Genomic DNA, 21,172 nt, shown 5'->3' with positions numbered 1-21,172 from the left:
TTCGGAAAGAGAGGAAAATGTTGTGGAGGAAAAAAGACAGGATTTAATTGAATATAAAAGGGAAAAGACAAGTGGGAGTCAAGGGTAGTACAAAGGTTTTGGTCTTGAGAACCAGGGAAAGTGATGAGTAAGAGAAGAAGAGGAGGAGAGGATTTGGGAGGGAAAATGAGGAGCCATTCTGGACACTGAGAATAATAATAATGGCATTTATTAAGCGCTTACTATGTGCAAGCACTGTTCTAAGTGCTGGGGAGGTTACAAGGTGATCAGGTTGTCCCACGGGAAGCTCACAGTCAATCCTCATTTTACAGATGAGGTAACTGAGGCACAGAGAAGTTAAGTGACTTGCCCAAAGTCACACAGCTGACAATTGGTGAAGCCGGGATTTGAAACCATGACCTCTGACTCCAATCCGAGCGGCTAGCAAGACTTGGCACAAGGAAAGAGAGAGTCAGTACCAGGGAGGGGAAGAGGGAAAGGCTAGCAGATGAGGCAAATGGAAGAAGCAGCAAAAATAGACCGAAGAGGAAGCAGAGAACTAGGGGAGACCAGTGTCAATGTTGGCATTTCCAGGGAAAGACATCTAGAAGTTCCCAATAAAACTAACAACTTATAGTTGTGAATCAACAGGTTGTGCTGGCCTCTCCCAAAGAAGTTGGCTTTATTAGCTAACATCTGTATCTCTTAATTCTTAGCTTCAGAGTTAAAGCTACTACCGCAAAATGAAGCAGTTACATCCAGTTAGCATCCCGCACTGTTTGGCTAAAAGCTGATGATTCGATCGGTGGTCTCTTTCTTACCCCATGACCAGTGAGTGGTTAAATGGACAAACGTGAAATGTCTTCAACTGACGGGAAGTGGGAAAGGTCATTTGTATTTCTAATTTCCCCATAGGACAAATAGGAGCGGTCGACAATTACAGAAGTTGACAACCTATTCAGTGTTCCTGATTTGTCTTGTGGTCAAAAACAAACGTATTTTCACCTGTCTTGGAGCTATTGTTTTGTAAGATCCTTTTGCCACACTACTAGTCCCGACCAAGGACAGCTAGTATTTTCAGTCTTATCGACTGAAACGTGTGAAGTCAAATGATAAACTTTTAACTTGGCCGTATGATTTTTCATCATTTCATTATTTATGTTGTATCGCGGGGTTGTTATGCCCAGAAATAAAAACAGCAGGAATGTGTCAAAGAACAGAGCTGGACTAAGAAACGGGTAGCTCTGGTTTATATCATCTCCCTCCCATCAGTATGGAAATTTTCTGCTCCGTATGATTATTCATATACCTCATACTGGTCAAGTGTACCTAAAATGTAGTTACAACACGAAAGAGATCATTAGAGTCCCTGCTATTTATCGCTTAATGATTAGCTGCCCAGCGTCTGAAATGCTAACTTAGGGTTCATCTACAAGTTCTTTACCACAAGCACTTATCCTATTCCTCCTTGATTACTCTATCAGCCTCCTTGCTGACCTCCCTGCCTCCTGTCTTCCCCACTCCAGTCCATACTTCATTCTGCTGCCCGGATCGTTTTTCTACAGAAACATTCTGGTCATGTTTCCCCACCCTTCAAGAAGCTACAGTGGTTGCCCACCACCTCTGCATCAAACAAAAACTCCTCACAATTAGCCTTAAAGCACCGAATCACCTTGTCCCCTTCTACCTCACCTCATTACTGTCCTCTCCAGCCCAGGCTTCGCTCCTCTAATGCCAGCCTACTCACTATACCTCAATCTCGTCTATCTCCTCACCTACCTCTTGCCTGCATCCTGCCTCTGGCCTCCTTCATATCTGACAATTAATCTATTCCCCTTCAAAGCCTTATTCAAGGCACATCTCCTCCAAGAGGCCTTCCCTGACTAAACCCTTTTTTTCCTTTTCTTCCACTCATTCTGGGTCACCCTGACTTGCTCATCGTCCCCCTCAGAGCCCCACAGCACCTTAAGTATCTGTAATTTATTTACCTTTATTAATGTCTGTCTCCTCCTCTTGACTGTAAGCTCATTTTGGGCAGAGATTGTGTCCGTATATTGTTGCGTTGTACTATCCCAAGCACTTAATACAGTGTTCTGCGCACAATAGGCACCGCTCAATAAATACACCAGACTGACTGACCCTAAGTAATCGGGAAGGGAGTGCACACATCACCAGAGGCTAGAAAAAAGTGCTCGGCACATAGTAAGCACTTAACAAATACCATTATTATTATCCTAAAGATTAGGCACACAGTAAGCACTTAATATGATTGATTGATTGATTGATTGATTGATAAGGTCTAGCAGCCCCTCAAACACAGACAGACACAAATCCACCACTGCCCCAAGGATCTGCAACGAAATGTCAAGTTCACTGAATGGACAAGTCTTTATTATTATAGTATTTATTAAGCACTTACTATGCATCGAGCACTAGAAAAGCAGCGTGATCTAGTGGATAGAGCACGGCCCACGAGTCAGAGGATCTGGGTTCCAGTCCCGGCTCCACCATTTGTCAGTCAGTCAGTCAGTCAATCGTATTTATTGAGTGCTTACTGTGTGCAGATCACTGCACTAAGAGCTTGGGAGAGTACGATAAAACAATATAACAGACACACTCCCCGGCTACAACGAGCTTACAGTCGGCTGTGTGACCTTGGGAAAGTCACTTCCCTTGACTGTGCCTCGGTTACCTCGTCTGTGAAATGGGGATTGATACTGGGAGCCCCACGTGGGACAGAGATTGTGTCCAGCCTGATTTGCTTGTATCTCCCCCAGTGCTTATAACAGTGTTTGACACATAGTAAGCGCTTTGCAAATACCATTATTATTATTATTATTAAGCACCATTTGAAGCAGTGAGGTAGAGAAGAGTTAATCGGGTCAGACACAGTCTTTATCCCAAATGGGGCTCATCATCTAAGATCCCCATCTGGGACCTTGTTGTCAGCTGTGACATCTTTGATGAGGGGCGGATACAAGTAGAGAAGCAGCATGGCTCAGTGGAAAGAGCACGGGCTTTGGAGTCAGAGGTCATGGGTTCGAATCCCGACTCCGCCACATGGCTGCTGTGTGATCTTGGGCAAGTCACTTAACTTCTCTGGGCCTCAGTTACCTCACCTGGAAAATGGGGATTAAGACTGTGAGCCCCACGTGGGACAACCTGATCACCCTGTATCCTCCCCAGTGCTTAGAACAGTGCTTTGCACATAGTAAGCGCTTAACAAATGCCAATTATTATTATTATTAAGTAGGCTACATATATGCGTGCAGTCAAAGGCCAGAGGGCAAGAATTTGTCAGAGGACAAGCAGCTGAATAAAACTTTGCATATTGTGTTTATTTTGCAGAAAACGCTTCCTGCTGATTGTCTTTTGGTTTTCTTCTTCAGTAGAAAGAGTAATAGAAACAGAGTTGAGGAGAAACCTAGCTATACAAAGAACCACTCGTGCCGGCCCTCAGTTAGGAGGAAGAACCGGCACTAAGGATTTCAGGGTCCGGGGGAAGCCGGATCATCCCAAGACCGTCCCCTGCCCCCCAGATGGGACCGATTCCGGCCCACTGCCACCAAGTCCGCTGCCACCCACGGGGGGCTCTGATGGGGGTCCGCGGCCGGGACCCGAGAATGGAGTTGGGTAGGGACTGTCTCTATGTGTTGCCAACTTGTACTTCCCAAGCGCTTAGTACAGTGCTCTGCACACAGTAAGCGCTCAATAAATACGATTGATGATGATGATGACGATGAGGCGTCGGACCATCCGCGGAGGTGTCGTGGGTGCGGGCTGCGCGGGTCGACCGTCTTCTCCGAGACCCTTTTTCCCGTTCCTCCTCGCGCCCCGGTCAGTCAGCCCCGACGGTCCGCGCGTGTCCGGGAGAGGGGCCCCCTTTTCACATGGACGGCGGCGTCACGGGGGTCCAGGCCGAGGCCAGACGGGCGTGGGCCGAGGCGTCGTACTGGCTGTCGGGAATGTCCGTGGGGGCGGCCCCCTCGTAGAGTGGGGACCCCTGGGCCGAGGCGCCGGGCGGCAGGGGCGGGTAGTGGGTCGTGGAGCCGCGGAGGAACTGTGCCCCCAGCCCGGTGGTCATCCCCGCCGGCTGGGCCACCGGCATGATGGTGCTGTTACTTACCGACCACAGGTTGGGATACTGCCTGTAGGGGAGAAAAGCACCCTCAGGGCAATGTCCCCCTCTCCATCCCCCCCATCTTACCTCCTTCCCTTCCCCACAGCACCTGTATATATATCTATATACATATATATATACACATATATATACATATATACATATATATATAATAAATATGTACAAACACACACATATATATATCTATATATATAGATATATATATGCCCCCCGTGGGACAACCCGATCACCTTGTAACCTCCCCAGCACTTAGAATAGTGCCTTGCACATAGCAAGCGCTTAAAACATGCCATCATTATTACTAAAATAATTATTAAAATAATAATTTTAATAATCGTTCTCGCCTGTCCCGCCGTCTACCCCCAGTCCACGTCCTCCCCCGGCCTGGAATGCCCTCCTCCGCACATCCGCCAAGCTAGCTCTCTTCCTCCCTTCAAAGCCCTACTGAGAGCTCACCCCCTCCAGGAGGCCTTCCAAGACTGAGCCCCCTCTTTCCTCTCCCCCTCCTCCCCCTCTCCATCCCTCCTGGCTTTCCTCCTTCCCCTCCCCACAGCACCTGTATATATGTATATATGTTTGTACGTATTTATTACTCTATTTATTTAGTTTATTTGTACATATCTATTCGATTTATTTTATTTTGTTAATATATTGAGTTTTGTTGTCTGTCTCCCCCTTCTAGACTGTGAGCCCGCTGTTGGGTAGGAACTGTCTCTATATGTTGCCAACTTGTACTTCCCAAGCGCTTAGTACAGTGCTCTGCACACAGTAAGTGCTCAATAAATATGATTGAATGAATGAATGAATGAATGAATATATGTGTGTGTGTTTGTACATATTTATTACTCTATTTATTTGTTTATTTTACTTGTACATATCTATTCTATTTATTTTATTTTGTTAGTATGTTGGTTTGGTTCTCTGTCTCCCCCTTTCAGACTGCGAGCCCACTGTTGGGTAGGGACTGTCTCTACGTGTTGCCAACTTGCACTTCCCAAGCGCTTAGTACAGTGCTCTGCACAAAGTAAGCACTCAATAAATACGATTGATTGATTGACTGACCACCAAGAGGGGGGTTTTCCCGGGAATTTCTTCCAGGAGACGCGGCACCCCCGCCCCCACGCTCCACCCCGACGATGCCGAGGGCCAGTCCGGTCTTGCTGAGAAGGGGGAGGCCTGGTGGAAAGAGCCCGGGCCTGGGTTCTAATCCCGGCTCCTCCTGCTGTGTGACGGGGGGCAAGTCGCTTAACTGCTCTGGGCCTCGTTCTTCATCTGCGAAAGGAAGATTCGGTGCCTGTTTTCCCTCCCCCAGACGGTAAGCTTCATGAGGGACAGGGATTCCGTCTGGCCTGATGATCTTGTATCCGCTCCAGCACTTAGTACAGTGCTTGACACTGACAAATGCTTAAACCAATGCCATTATTGTGATTATTACGATCATGATTGGAGTGGGGTCAGTAGAAAATGGAGGCGCAGCAAACCTGGAGTCTTTGCTTGTGCTCGAGGCATTAGAAGCCCCTCCACCAGGAAACTGTTGCCCTAATTGAGAAGCAGCGTGGCCTAGGGAAAAGAGCACGGGCGTGGGAGACAGAGGACCTGGGTTCTAAACCCAGCTCTGCCGTTTGCCTTCCGTGGGACCCTGGGAAAATCACTTTGCTTCTCTGTGCCTCCGTTTCCTCGTCTGTAAAGTGGGGATTAAGAAGGTGAGACAGGGACAGAGTCCAACCCCAGCATTAATAAAGTGTCTGGCTCATAGTGAGTGCTTAATAAATACTGCTATCATTATTATTATTAGTAGTAGTAGTAATAATTTTGGGGTACTGTAACAGGCCAGTGTCCCTGTGGGCAATTTCTACTCCCTAGTCTCCATGAGACACACACACACAATGTATGCAATCTCTTCTCCCTGCTCTCCACTGAAAAACACAAACACATAATAACAATGATGGTCTTTGTTAAGTGCTATGTACCAGGCACTGTACTAAGCGCTGGGGTGGATATAAGCAAATCGAGTTGGGCTACGTGGGGCTCACCGTCTCAATCCCCATTTTACAGGCAAGGGAACTGAGCCACAGAGCAGTGAAGTCACTTGCCCAAGGTCACACAAGCGGTGGAGACGTGACTAGAGCCCGTGACCTTCTGATCCCAGGGCCATCCACTACACCCACCCACCCTCCCTCCCCTCTTCTGTTCCACCCTCCGCAGAAATGCTAGCCTCCCAGTGAACTTGTTACTCTCCCCCTTCCCTTCCCTTCCCTCCTGCCACTGAGCCCAGGGGCCCAAACAGTAATCCTGAGCCCCTGGCTAGCAGCCCGCAATGCACCAAAGATATGGTGCCTTCTGCAAGTCAGAGTAAATGGGTAAACTCCAAAGCCTTATTGAAGGCACATCTCCTCCAAGAAGCCTTCCCAGACTCAACCCCCTCCTTTCCTCTTCTCCCATTCACTCCCGTCTGCGTCGCCTTGACTTCCTCCCTTGGTTCGTCCCCCCCTCCCAGCCCCACGACACTTATAATAATAATAATTATGGTATTTGTTAAGGGCTTACTGTGTGTCAAGCACTGTTCTAAGCGCTGGAGTAGATACAAGGTGATCATGTTGTCCCACGTGGGGCTCACGGTCCTCATCCCCATTTTACAGATGAAGCACAGAGAAGCTAAGTGACTTGCCCAAGGTCACACAGCAGACACGTGGCAGAGGCGAGATTAGAACCCACGACCTCTGATTCCCAAGCCCCCGCGGGCTCTTACCACTAGGCTATGTCTGTCTTCTGTATATATCTGTCATTTATTTTTGTATTGTTGTCTGTAAGCTCATTGAGGGCAGGGAGTGTGTCTGTTTCTTGTTGTATGCTATCAATCAATCAATCGTATTTATTGAGCGCTTACTATGTGCAGAGCACTGTACTAAGCGCCTGGGAAGTACAAATTGGCAACACATAGAGACAGTCCCTACCCAACAGTGGGCTCCCAAGCACTTAGTACACTGCTCTGCACGCCGTAAGTGCTCAATAAATACGATGGAATGAATGAATGAGTAAATGGGGAGACGGGAACGGTATCACTCAGTTTCTCTTTCCCAGATGATGGGAATTTTGACAGCCGGGAAGAATTGCCCAGCTCGAAGTCCCCAAACTAACTGCTTCAAGCCCTGAGATCCCATGTGGTTTTGTTAATCTGTTTTGTTTTGTTGTCTGTCTCCCCCTTCTATCAATCAATCAATCAATCGTATTTATTGAGCGCTTACTGTGTGCAGAGCACTGTACTAAGCGCTTGGGATGTACAAGTTGGCAACATATAGAGACAGTCCCTACCCAACAGTGGGCTCACAGTCTAAAAGGGGGAGACAGAGAACAAAACCGAACATACAACAAAATAAAATAAATAGAATAGATATGTACAGGTAAAATAAATAGAGTAATAAATATGTACAAACCTATATACATATATACAGGACATATATACATATATACAGACTAGACTGTGAGCCTGCTGTTGGGTAGGGACCGTTTCTATATGTTGCCAACTTGTACTTCCCAAGCGTTTAGTACAGTGCTCTGCACATTGTAAGCGCTCAATAAATACGATTGAATGAATGAATGGATAGTGGAAAGAGTCCAGAGCTGGCTGGGCGTCAGCAGGCCTGGTTCTAGTACCGCCTTGGCCTCTCACCTACTGTGTGACACTGGGCAAGTCATGGGTTCTAATCCCGGCGCTGCCACTTGTCTGTTGGGAGACCTTGGGCAGTCACTTCACTTCTCTGGGCCTCAGTTCCCTCATCTGTAAAATGGGGAATGAGACTGTGAGCCCCACATGGGACAGGGACTGCGTCCAACCCAGTTTGCATGTCACCACCCCGGTGCCTGGTACACAGTAAGCGTGGCTCAGTGGAAAGAGCCCGGGCTTTGGGTTCAAACCCCTGCTCTGCCGCTTGTCAGCTGTGTGACTTTGGGTAAGCCACTTAACTTCTCTGTGCCTCAGTTCCCTCATCTGTAAAACGGGGATTAAGACTGTGAGCACCACCTGGGACAACCTGATCACCGTGTAACCTCCCCAGTGCTTAGAACGGTGCTTTGCACACAGTAAGGCTTAAAAAATGCCATTATTACTGTTATTTGGAGTCAGAGGTCGTGGGTTCAAATTCCGGCTCTGCCACTTGTCAGCTGTGTGACTTCGGGCAAGCCACTTAACTTCTCTGTGCCTCAGTTACCTCATCTGTAAAATGGGGATTAAGACTGTGAGCACCACCTGGGACAACCTGATCACCGTGTAACCTCCCCAGCGCTTAGAGAAGTAGCGTGGCTCAGTGGAAAGAGCCCGGGCTTTGGAGTCAGAGGTCATGGGTTCAAATCCCGGCTCCGCCACTTGTCAGCTGTGTGACTTTGGACAAGTCACTTAACTTCTCTGTTCCTCAGTTACCTCATCTGTAAAATGGGGATTCATTCATTCATTCAATTGTATTTATTGAGCATTTACTATGTGCAGAGCACTGTACTAAGCGCTTCGGAAGTACAAGTTGGCAACATATAGAGATGGTCCCTACCCAACATTGGGCTCACAGTCTACAAGACTGTGAGCTCCCCGTGGGGCAACTTGATCACCTTGTAACTTCCTCAACACTTAGAACAGTGCTTTGCACATAGTAAGCGCTTAATAAATGCCATTATTATTATTAGAACAGTGCTTTGCACATAGTAAGTGCTTAATAAATGCCATTTTTTAACAAATATCTCAATTATTATTATTATTAACTTAATTGGGCCTCAGTTTCCTCACTTCCAGGCCCGGGCTCCTTCCACATGGATGATGATGATGATGATGATGATAATAATAATAATAATAATAATAATAATAATAATGATAATAATAATAATAGTATTTGCAAAGTACCTACTATGTGCCAAACATTATAGATCACAACCGATCCCTGTCCCACATGAGGGTCCCGTTCTTCTGGAGAGGGAGGATAGATATTGAATCTCTATCTCAAGAGAAGCAACATGACATAGTTGATAGAGTGGGCCCGGGACTCAGGAGGACCTGCCTCTTAATCCTGGTTCTGCCACTTGTCTGCTGTGTGACCTTGAGCAAGTCATTTCACTTTGCTTTGCTTCAGTCACCTCATCTGGAAAATGGGTGCTCTGTGAGCACCGAGACAGAGACTGCGTCCAACCTGATTATCTTGCATCTACCCCAGCTCTTAGTACAGTACCTGGCACGTAGTAAGCACTTAACGGATGCCATTAAAAGAAAAAAAAAAAACAGAATAGGGAGGAATGAGATCAGGAAAGAAATTTCGGGGATGAAGAATCGCTATAAAACAATGAGCTCCTTCTCGCTCAGTCACGAAGGAGACAGCTAGGGTCAAGTTTGCAAATTTCAGACTGATCCCTCTGCTCCTCCTCCCCTCCCCATCATCCCTACTCCCTCCCTCTGCTCTACCCCTGTCCCCACCCCACAGCACGTGTGTATATGTACATATTTATTATTCTATTTATTTTATTAATGATGTGAATATATCTGTAATTCTATTTATCTATTTTGATGCTATTGATGCCTGTCTACTTGTTTTGTTGTCTGTCTCCCCCATTTCTAGATTACGAGCCCCTTGTTGGGTAGGGATTGTCTCTATCTGTTGTCGAATTGTACTTTCCAAGTGCTTAGTACAGCATGCAGTAAGCGCTCGATAAATACGATTGAATGAATTAAATCCAAAAGATTCTAAATAAATGCCTTAAGTGCTTAGAACAGGCAGAAAGCAACTGAGTCAGTGGTCCTCCAGCTATAAACCTCGGACAATCCAGCAGGAGGGCCGCCAGGGACTCTGAGAGGCTGCTGCTGGAATAATAATAATAATAATTGAAGCATTTGTTAAGCGCTTATTACGTGCCAGGCACTGTACTAAGCGCTGGGGTGGATGCAAGTAAATCGGATCGGACACAGCCCCTGTCCTGCCTGGGCTCACAGTCTTAATCCCCGTTTTACAGATGAGAGAACTGAGGCAAAGAGAAGTTAAGTGACTTTTCCAAGGCCACACAGCAGATAAGTGGCAGAGCCAAAATTTGAACCCATTACCTTCTGACTCCCTCCTGATTCCAGGAAGGGTCAGCTACCCTACCAGCCCCAGGACAACCCCACAGCACTTATGTACAAATCTTTAAATTACACATTATACATTATAAATTATTCATATTGACATCTGTCTCTCCCTCTAGACTGTAAGCTCATTATGCGGAGGGACCGTGTCTCCCAACTCTGTTGTACTGGACTCTCCCAAGTGCTTAGACCAGTGCTCTGCACACAGTACACACTCAATAAATGCCAATAAAAATAATAATGATTGTATTATTTAATTGCTTACTATGTGCCAGGCACTGTACTATGTGCTAGAGTAGATAAAAGGTAATTGGGTCAGACACAGTCCCTGTCCTATATGGGGCTCACGGTCTTAACCCCCATTTTTTTCCTTTTTTACAGATGGGGGAACTGAGGCCCAGAGAAGTGAAGTGATTTGCCCAAGGTAGCACAGCAAGTTTATGGTGGACGCGGGATTAGACTGTGAGCCCACTGTTGGGTAGGGACTGTCTCTATATGTTGCCAACTTGTACTTCCCAAGCGCTTAGTACAGTGCTCTGCACACAGTAAGCGCTCGATAAATACGATTGATTGATTAGAACCAAAGTCCCTTTGATCCCCAGGCCCACGCTCTCTTTACTGCTTCTTAACAGTGGTATTTGTTGCCAGCTTGTACTTCCCAAGTGCTTAATACAGTGCTCTGCACACAGTAAGCGCTCAATAAATTCGATTGATTGATTGATTGTTATGTATCTTGTCTGCTGTGTGACCTTGAGCAAGTCATTTCACTTTGTTTCAGTCACCTCATCTGGAAAACGGGAGTTAAGGCTGTGAGCACCATCTAAGACAGAGACTGCGTCCAACCTGATTATCTTGCATCTACCCCAGCTCTTAGTACAGTACCTGGCACATAGTAAGCACTTAACGGATGCCATTAGAAGAAAAAAAAAAACAGAATAGGGAGGAATGAGATCAGGAAAGAAATTTCGGGGATGAAGATAGTTACTGGGATAGTTACAAAGTAATTGGGCTGAACACAGTCCCTGTCCCACATGGGGCTCAAAGTCTTAATCCCCATTTTTTTTCTACAGATGAGAGAACTGAAGCGAAGTGAAGCGGCTCACCCCCGGCCACACAGCGGACGAGGCAGAGGCAGGATTAGAACCCAGGTCCTTCTGATTCCCAGGCCCTTTCTCCGGTCACTAGGCCACGCTGGCTTGATTGACCGCAGCTTGGCCGTGTCCCCAGGGCCCCCGACCCGGGCACCGCGGGAGCGAGCACCATCCTCACCCAGAAGCGGCAGGAGGGGCCGGGCTGTGAGCCATGGGCAGCATGCTGGAGTGGGTGGACATGCTCAGGCCGGACCAGTTATCGTGAGGCTGCAGCATCGACAGGCAGGCAGACGAGTTGTCACCGTAGGCTGTTGTGTTGGGGAAAACACCATTAACAACTGAGAAGCTCCGTGCAGTAGAAATAATAATAATAACAATTGCGGTATTTGTTAAGCACTTACTATGTACTCAGCGCTGGGCTAGAACCGAGCAAATCAGGTTGGCCACAGTCCCTGTCCCACGTGGGGCTCCCACTCTCAATCCCCATTTCACGGGTGGGGAAACTGAGGCCCTGAGAAGTGAAGCGGCTTGCCCAGACAGCAAAGTGGTGGAGCCCGGATTAGAATCAGTGACCTTCTCACACCCAGGCCTGCGATCTATCCACTACGCCGTGCTTCCAGCAGGATTTTTGACAGAAAAGCGAGTCAGGGGGGTTTTTGAAAGAGTTTTGGAGAGGAAGAGAAGAATGGATTTGGCTTTGACGTGCGTGCTTGTGTCACTTCCAGGGAGAGAGTGACTTTCTTCCAATAATTCCAAACTGTTCATTTCATGGCCTGGTAAATCTAAAGTCTCCCCTTCCTCTAATTATTTATATTAATGTCTGTCTCCCCTTCTAGACTGTAAGCCTGTTGTGGGCAGGGAACGTGTCTGTTACTGTTGTATTGTACTCTCCCAAGAGCTTAAGTACAATGCTCTGCACATAGCAAGCATTCAAAAAAAAAATGATAGACTAACCAGGGGTCAGTGGGTCAATTGTATTTAATCAATCAATCAATCAATTGTATTTATTGAGCGCTTACTATGTACAGAGCACTGTACTAAGTGCTTGGGAAGTACAAATTGGCAACATATAGAGACAGTCCCTACCCAACAGTGGGCTCACAGTCTAAAAGAGCAGTTATTAAGCAGTTACTGAGTGTAGAGCACTTTACTAAGTGCTTGGGAGAGTATAATACAACAATAGATAGACATATTCCCTGCCCGTTTCGAGCTAATAGTCTAGAGGCGGGGAGACAGATACTGATATAAATAAATTACAGAAATGTAATAAGTGTCGTGGGGCTGGGAGGGGGAAAGAACAAAGAGATTAAGTCAGAGTGATGCAGAAGGGAGTGGGAGATGATGAAAGGGGGGCTTAGTCAGAGAAGGCCTCCTGGAGGAGTTGTGCCTTCAATAAGGCTTTGAAGTGAAGGGAGGGTAATTGTCTGTTGGATTTCAGAAGGGAGCATGTTCCAGGCCAGAGACAGGATGTGGGCGAGGGGTCGGATGGTGAGATAGGTGAGATTGAGGCACAGTGAGAAGGTTTTGGCATTAGAGGAGCAAAGTGTGCAGCCTGGGTTGTAGTTAGAGAGTAGCCAAGTGAGGTAGGAGGGGGCAAGGTGATTGAGGACTCTAAAGCCAATAGTGAGGAGTTTTTAGTCTGATGAGGAGGTGGATGGGCAACCACTGGGGTCTTTAGAGGAGTGGGGTGACATGTCCTGAATGTTTTTGAAGAAAAACGATCCGGGCAGCAGAGTGAAGTAAGGACTGGAGTGGTGAGAGACTGGTGGGAGATCAGCAAGGATGCTGATAGATTAATCCAGGAGGGATAGGCTGAGTGACTGCATTTACATGGCAGCAGTTTGGATGGAGGAAAGGGCGGATTTTAGCGATGCTGTGAGGGTGGGACTGATAGGATTTGGTGACAGATTGAATACGTGGGTTGAATGAGAGAGAGGAGTTAAGGATGACACCAAGGCTGTGGGCTTGTGAGACGGGAAGGATGGCTGTGCCGTCTACAGTGATGGGAAAGTCAAGGGGAGGACGAGGTTTGGGTGGGAAGAAGAGGGGCTCCGTTTTGGACATGTTAAGCTTGAGGTGATGGGAGGGCTTCCAAGTACAGATTCCTTGAAGGCAAGAGCAGAGGGAGAGAGGGAAAGAGATCAGGGCTGAAGATGTAGATTTGGGTATCACTCGCCTCTGGTAGTTGAAGCCATGGGAACAAATTGGAAAGCGAACAGTTTCAGTGCGCTTGTTTCCCTTCGTGTAAAAAACATCAGGATGTCACTGCTTGTTGTTGTATTGTACTTTCCCAAGCGCTTAGTACAGTGCTCTGCACACAGTAAGTGCTCAATAAATACGATTGAATGAATGAATGAATCAAGACCCACCAGCATCGTTGAATGCCCGCTCTAAGCGGAGCTCTATGGTGTGGATTTGCGGAGGGTGTGGGCACGTCTAAATTGGGTCCATTTTTGTGGGATTCTTATCAATAGCAAGAACTAATCACTATTAGTTAGTCAATCATATTTATTAAGCGCTTACTGGGTGCAGAGTACTGTACTAAGAGATTGGGAGAGTACAATATAACAATAAACAGACACATTCCCAGCCCACAACAAATAATAAGTAGAAAAACAGTAGTATTTGTTAGGTGCCCACTAGGTGCCAAGTGTCGTAGTAAGCCCTGGAATAGATATAAGATAATCAGATTGGACACTACGCCTGTCCCACATGGGGCTCATAGACTGAGTGAGGGGGAGAATGGGCATAGAAACCCCATTTTACAAAGGAGGAAACTGAGGCACAGAGATGTTAACTGACTTGCCCAAAGTTACCCAGCAGGCAAGTGGCAGAGCCAGAATCAGAACCCAGAACCTCTGACTCCCAAACCAGGGCTCCTTCGACTAGTCCACGCAGCCACTCTGCTTCAGGAGAGGGTAGGACGATCAGAGAAAGGCATCAGAACAACATCTTTGCTCTTAAGGAGCTTACAGATCACTACGTGGCCGGGACAAATATGTTCACGGAAACAAAGTCCAAACGAAGTATGGTTGATAAAAGATAAATTCAGATTCAGACACACTCATTTTCATGAGGTAGGCAGGCAACGCTGACAAAATCCATCCACCAGTGCTATTTATTGAGCACTTACAGAGCACTGTACAAAGCATTTGGGAGAGCACTGTACAACATAAGTTCATTCAGGGCAGGGAATGTGTCTACCAAGTCCATTGTACAGTACAGAGAAGCAGCGTGGCTCAGTGCAAAGAGCCCGGGTTTTGGAGTCAGAGGTCATGGGTTCAAATCCTGGCTCCGCCACTCGTCAGCTGTGTGACTTTGGGCAAGTCACTTCACTTCTCTGGGCCTCAGTGACCTCATCTGTAAAATGGGGATGAAGACTGTGAGCCCCACGGGGGACAACCTGCTCACCTTGTAAATTCCCCAGCGCTTAGAACAGTGCTCTGCACATAGTAAGCACTTAATAAATGCCATTATTATTTATTATTTATTTACTCTCCCAAGTGCTTAATACAGTTCTGTGCCCCCAGGAAGCGCTCAATAAGCAGTGTGGCCTAGAGAAGAGAGCACAGGCCTGGAACTCAGAAGGACCAGGATTCTAATCCTGGCTCCCACCTCTCGTCTGCTGTGTGATCTTGGTCAAGTTACTTCACTTCTCTGTGCCTCAATTCCCTAATCCGATTACGACTGTGAGCCCCATGTGGGACGTGGACTGCGTCCAGCCTGTTTAGCTAGCATCTACCCTCGCACTTAGTACAGTGCTGGACACCTAATAAGCGCTAAACAAATACCTTTTAAAATAAACACGATTAACTGATAGACCCCTTTCCCTGCCCACAATACGCCTAGGCTCCATCCTCTGTGCCTCAGTTCCCTCATCTGTAAAATAGGGATTGAAACCGCGAGCCCCACGTGGGACAGGGACTGTATCCAACCCGATTTGCTTGTAACCACCCCGGCACTTAGTACATCTCCTGGCACATAGTAAGTGCTTAATAAATACCACAATTATCAAATTAGTATTATCCCACTCTCTCGCCGTGACCGTATGCTCGTATCCACCCCAGCGCTTAGTACAGAGCGAAGCAGAAGCAGCGTGGCTTAGTGGAAAGAACCCAGGTTTGGGAACCAGAGAAGTGAAGTGACTTGTCAGCTGTGTGATTTTGGGCAAGTCACTTCACTTCTCTGTGCCTCAGTTCCCTCACCTGTAAAAGGGGGATGAAGACTGGGAGCCCCACGTGGGACAACCCGATCACCTTGCTTGGCACATAGTAAATGCTTAACAAATACCATCATTACTATTGTTATTGTTACAGTGCCTGGCGCATAGTAAACCCTTAACAAATACCACAGTTTTTGCAATCCTTATTCTTCCAAGCGTCCCAGAGCCCGCCCGACTTACTGGGTGAGCTGTTTCGGTGTGCGTACGGGCTGGGATAAGGCGCCGAGCGGTGGTTCCTCAGGGCCGGATACCGTTCACATCCGTGGCTGGAGGAAAGCGACAGAGGGCCTCCGGCTCCAAACTGAGGGTGGGAGCTCGTGGCGGGACACAGGGCTCCAGTTCCGGGAATGAGCCAGCTACCTACTGAGCACAAGAACGCACGTATACAACGCCACCCTGGCTCTCGGTCCCCGAGACCCGGAGAGCGCAAAATCCCGTCGCCGGCGGCCGCAACTGGAAGCTCGGAGAGGCCGCGTCGTCCGTCGGTGGGATTTTGTTCATTCAACCGTATATATTGAGCGCTTACTGTGTGCACGGCACTGTACTAAGCACTTGGAAAGTACAATTCGGCAACAGAGAGAGCCCAACAACAGGCTCACAGTCTCTTGAGCGATTACTGTGTGCAGGACACTGGACTAAGCACTTGGGAGCTTACCATGCAACAGAATTAGCAGAGGTGTTCCCTGCTCATAGCTCTCTATCAATGGTATTTATTGAGGCCTTCCCAGACTGAGCCCCTTCCTTCCTCTCCCCCTCATCCCCCTCTCCATCCCCCCATCTTACCTCCTTCCCTTCCCCACAGCACCTGTATATATGTTTGTACATATTTATTACTCTATTTATTCATTTATTTTACTTGTACATATCTATTAATTTTATTTTGTTAGTATGTTTGGTTTTGTTCTCTGTCTCCCCCTTTTAGACTGTGAGCCCACTGTTGGGTAGGGACTGTCTCTATATGTTGCCAACTTGTACTTCCCAAGCGCGTAGTACAGTGCTCTGCACACAGTGAGCGCTCAATAAATACGATTGATTGATTGATTGATTGATTGATTGATTGATTGAGTGCTCACCCTCCTGCGCATCCATTTTTAGGGCTGGCGAAGGAACCGGCTAACATCCGGACTCCTTAGACTGAGACAGGACTTCGTCTGATCCGCTTATTCATTCATTCATTCAATCGTATTTACTGAGCACTTACTGTGTGCAGAGCACTGTACTAAGAGCTTGGAAACTGAATCTATCCCAATGTTTGGCATATGGCGGGCATTTAAATATTATTATTATTATTTGGGAAGCAACACGGCCTTGTGGAAAAAAGCACAGTTCTAACCTAGGTTCTGATCCTGGCTCTGCCACTTGTCTAATGTGTGACGTTGGGGAAGTCATTAGACTTCTCCGTGTCTCGGTTCCCTCATCTGTAAAATGGGGATGCAAAAGCTACCTGATCTCCCTCCTGCATAGTCTGGGAGCCCCATGAGGGACAGGGACTGTGTCCAACTTGAGTATCTGGAATGAGTCCCAGGGGTTAGTACAGTGTTTGGCACATAGTAAATGCTTAACAAATACCAGAGTTATTATCAGGCTTTTGTCACCTGGTAATCACCAAGCTGGATTCTTACCACGTGAGTCCCAAATGGCTGAAGGACTGTGTCGAAGCTGATTACCTTATACCCACCCCAGCACTCAGCACAGTGCTTTGATACAGAATAAGGACTGTGTCAAATCGGATTACCTGGTATCTTCCCCTGCCTTTAACACAGTGCTTTGACATAAACTAAGGACTGTGCCGAATCTGATTACCTTTTATCTTCCCCAGCACTTAGCACAGTGCTTTGACATAGACTAAGGGCTTTAATAATAATAATAATAATAATGACATTCTTCTAGACTGTGAGCCCACTGTTGGGTAGGGACCGTCTCTATATGTTGCCAACTTGTACTTCCCAAGTGCTTAGTACAGTGCTCTGCACACAGTAAACGCTCAATAAATACGATTGAGTGATTGATTGATTGACATTTATTAAGCACTTACTATGTGCAAAGCATGGTTATAAGCGCTGAAAGTTTATTCTAAGTATTGAAGAGAAGCAGCGTGGCTTAGTGGAAAGAGCACAGGCTCGGGAGTCAGAGGATGCGGGTTCTAATCCCGGCTCTGCCACTTGTCTGCTCTGTGACTTTGGGCAAGCCACTTAGCTTCTCTGGGCCTCAGTTACCGCATCTGTAAAATGGGGGTGAAGACTGTGAACCCCACGTGGGACAACCTGATTACCTTGTATCTACCCTAGCTCTTAGACCATTGCTTGGCACATAGTGAGCGCTTAACAAATACCATCATTATTCAGTGCTTAGAACAGTGTCTGGAACTCAGTAAGCACTTAAATACCATTATTATTATTATTGTATTATAATTTCCCCTTCACGCCAGGACAGTCCCACATGAAGAGAGCTTTTTCACTACCTACCCAGGGTCTTGTCTACAGTTGGAAATGATCCCTGCTTTACAAAGTATCTCTTAATGGGATAGAGTGGGTGGTGGTTTCTGGTATTAACGGCCAACGTCCATTTCCTACACTTTTTTCAGACGCTGAGTGTCATTTGGTACCTAAAGATGGAGGGGACCTCCATCTCCCTCTCCCATCTGAGGATGCAGGGCTCTCTTCTCCCCCAGATCTCAACAGGCACAATCTGTTCACTTTTCTTTCTCTGTGTGTGATGTAGCTGAGGATCTCAGAGACCTCAAATAGGAAGCTCGTCTCTAAATTGGGAGCTCATTATGGGCAGGGAAATGTGTTTATTGTTATATTGTACTCTCCCAAGCGCTTAGTATAGTGCTCTGCATGCAGTAAATAATAAATAAGATTGACTGACTGTTGTATTGTGCTCTCCCAAGCGCTCTGCACACAGTAAGCGCTCAACAAATACCTCTGACTGTGGGGCTTAGCTTTCCTGAGTTGGCCTGGCTTGTGGTCTAATGGAAAGACCCCAGGCCTGAGAGTCAGGAGAATTGGGGTTCTGATCTCAATCATATTTAATGAGCACTTATTATGCACAGAACATTATACTAAGCGCTTAGGAAAGCGCAGCACAATGGAGTTGGTATATGCTTTCCCTGCCCACTACAAGCTTACTGTCTAGATGGGCAGACAGACATTAACAAGATAAATGACAGATATATACATAAGTGTTGTGGGGTCACCTTGGGTTTCTCTGGGCCTCAGTTGCCTCACCTTTAAAATGAGGATAATTACCTGTTCTCTCTCCTGCTAGACCGTAAACCTCAAGTTGGGGAAGGATAACCCCAAGTGGAGGAGGGATTATCCCAGTGCTTAACACAGTGCTTGTCCCAGAGCACTTAAATACCATCACTTCTTCTCCAGGAATAAGCACTAATAGCAAACGGATACATATCAGAGATGATAAATTATTGACTGCCCTAGCTTAGAACAGTGCTTTGCACATAGTAAGCACTTAATAAATGCCATCATCATTATTATCATTATTGTTATCTCCCCTTCCCAAGACCCTGGAAGAATCAAATTCCTATCTGCTCAGAAGAAGCCAAATGCCACAAAGATTATTATTAATCATTTTTTCCCTTTTAGACTTATTGGGCCATGAAGAAGTGTTTTGGCAGAAGAAACTGCATCCCGGTGTCAGGAACCGTTTCTACTGATTCTGTTGTACTGTCCTCTCCAGAGCGCTTAATACAGTGCTCTGCTCAAAGCGCTCAGTAAATACCACCGATCTCTCCTGATCCTTAAAAACGACTGCACCTGCTATTTGGGTTGTCACATTTGTGATGTTTGATGACTCACATTTCACGTCAGCGCATTTCTTTAGGAAGCCCCAGCGAGGGGAGGGTCCGTGGAGGGTCTTCTGAGCCTGGACACAACCATAATCCAAACTACACTGGGCGGATAAATCCCAGAGCTCTCCGGGAGCTGGAGGATAGCAGCACTGACATCCAGGGAAAACTTCATCTGACCTCATCAATTTTATAAGACTTGACATTTGATATTTGTCCCACTCCCAAATCCACATCACTTATGCACAGATCTTTAAATTACATGTTAAAAATTACTCATTTATATTGGTGTCTGTCACCCCCTCTAGACTGTAAGCTTGCTATGGGCAGGGAAAGTTGTGCTAACTCTGTTGTATTATTCTCTCCCAAGCGCTTAGTACAGTGTTCTGCACTTAACTTTTCTGTGCCTCAGTTACCTCACCTGTAAAATGGGGATTAAGACTGTGAGCCCCATGTGGGACAACCTGGTCACCTTGTAACCTCCCCAGTGCTTAGAACAGTGCTTTGCACAGAGTAGGTGCTTAATAAACACCATCATCATTATTATTATTATTATTATTTGCCTCCGTCACCAGGCTCTTGCTATTCTCCTAGCCGGGAACTCCCTCCCACAACAGACTGCCAAGCATCAGACCACCCTATCTTCACAGTCCTGCTAGAATCCCACTTCCTCCGGCAAGCCTGCCCTGATTAACTCTCAACACCTTCAATCATTTAAACCTCACAGCCACCTCTAGCCCTTAGATATTTATGTATACCCATCCTCAATTCCTATGAATATACGTCGACTCAATTGTCTAATAATGACAAGAATAATAATGATAACCACCGATGATCTGTTAATATTTGTTAGGCATTTACTCTGTGCCAAGCACTGAACTAAGGACTGGAATAGATACAAGATAATCGCGTCAGACGCGGTTCCTGTCCCACATGGGGTCACAGTCTAAGTCAGAGGGAGATAATCAATCAATCGTATTTATTGAGCGCTTACTGTGTGCAGAGCACTGTACTAAGCGCTTGGGAAGTACAAGTTGGCAACATAGAGAGACAGGCCCTACCCAACAGTGGGCTCACAGTCTAAAAGTGAGGAATTCAACCCCCATTTTACAGATAAGGAAACTGAGGGACAGAAAAGTTGCCCAAGGTCTTTTTTTATATAGTATTTGCTATATATATATATATATGTGTGTGTGTGTGTATATATATATATAGCAAATACTATATAATTATAGTATTATATATATATATATATATATATATATATATATATATATATATAGAGTTTGGCATATTCTAAGCGCTTACTATGAACCAGGAACTGTTCTAAGAGCTGGGGGTAGATATACAAGCTATTCAGGTTGGACTCAGTCCCCGTCCCGTAGTATTATTATTATTATTGTACTTGGTAAGCATTTAGTATGTACCATATACTGCTCTAAGTGCTGGGGTAGACACAAGTTAATCAGGTTGGACACAGTCTCTGTCCCACACGGGGCTACAGTCTTAATCCCTATTTTACAAAGGAGGTAACTGAGGCCCTGAGAAGTGCCACGCAACAGACATATGGTGGGCTGAGGTTAGAAGCCACGTCCTACTGACTCCCATGGTCTATCCACTAAACCAGACTGCTTCTCTAGATTTCCGCATTACAGATGAGGTAACTGGGGCGCAGGAGTTACGTGACTTGCCCAAGGTCACAAAACAAACAAATGGAAGAGGCAGGATTAGAACCCAGCTTCCGCTGTATTTTCCCAAGCTCCTGATGCTGGGCATCCTGCTCAGTTGGCCATCAAGAGACCCCCGCCTTTGACTTCTACTCATACAGCCAGCTGGT

The 21,172-nt window shown here is 46.5% G+C and overlaps 1 protein-coding gene across 3 annotated transcripts in view; it reads right to left on the bottom strand.

Moving 5' to 3' along the window:
* Positions 1-3,865: 3,865 nt before the first annotated feature.
* Positions 3,866-21,172, bottom strand: part of TBXT (T-box transcription factor T) — a 37,902-nt gene continuing 20,595 nt past the window's right edge. Inside the window, exons 6-8 of one of the 3 annotated variants that reach the window (XM_038740935.1) lie at positions 15,708-15,890; positions 11,484-11,613; positions 3,866-4,127 (exon numbers count right to left, since the gene is read on the bottom strand). In XM_038740935.1, coding sequence (XP_038596863.1) covers positions 3,866-4,127; positions 11,484-11,613; positions 15,708-15,890 — 575 coding nt within the window. The remainder of the gene's footprint in view (positions 4,128-11,483; positions 11,614-15,707; positions 15,891-21,172) is intronic. The other 2 variants (XM_038740944.1, XM_038740953.1) reach the window with 2 other exon arrangements.

The sequence above is a fragment of the Tachyglossus aculeatus genome, chromosome 2 (genome assembly GCF_015852505.1).
Source record: "Tachyglossus aculeatus isolate mTacAcu1 chromosome 2, mTacAcu1.pri, whole genome shotgun sequence".
NCBI classification, from domain to species: Eukaryota; Metazoa; Chordata; class Mammalia; order Monotremata; family Tachyglossidae; genus Tachyglossus; species Tachyglossus aculeatus.
This window is presented reverse-complemented; position numbering and strand designations above follow the sequence as displayed.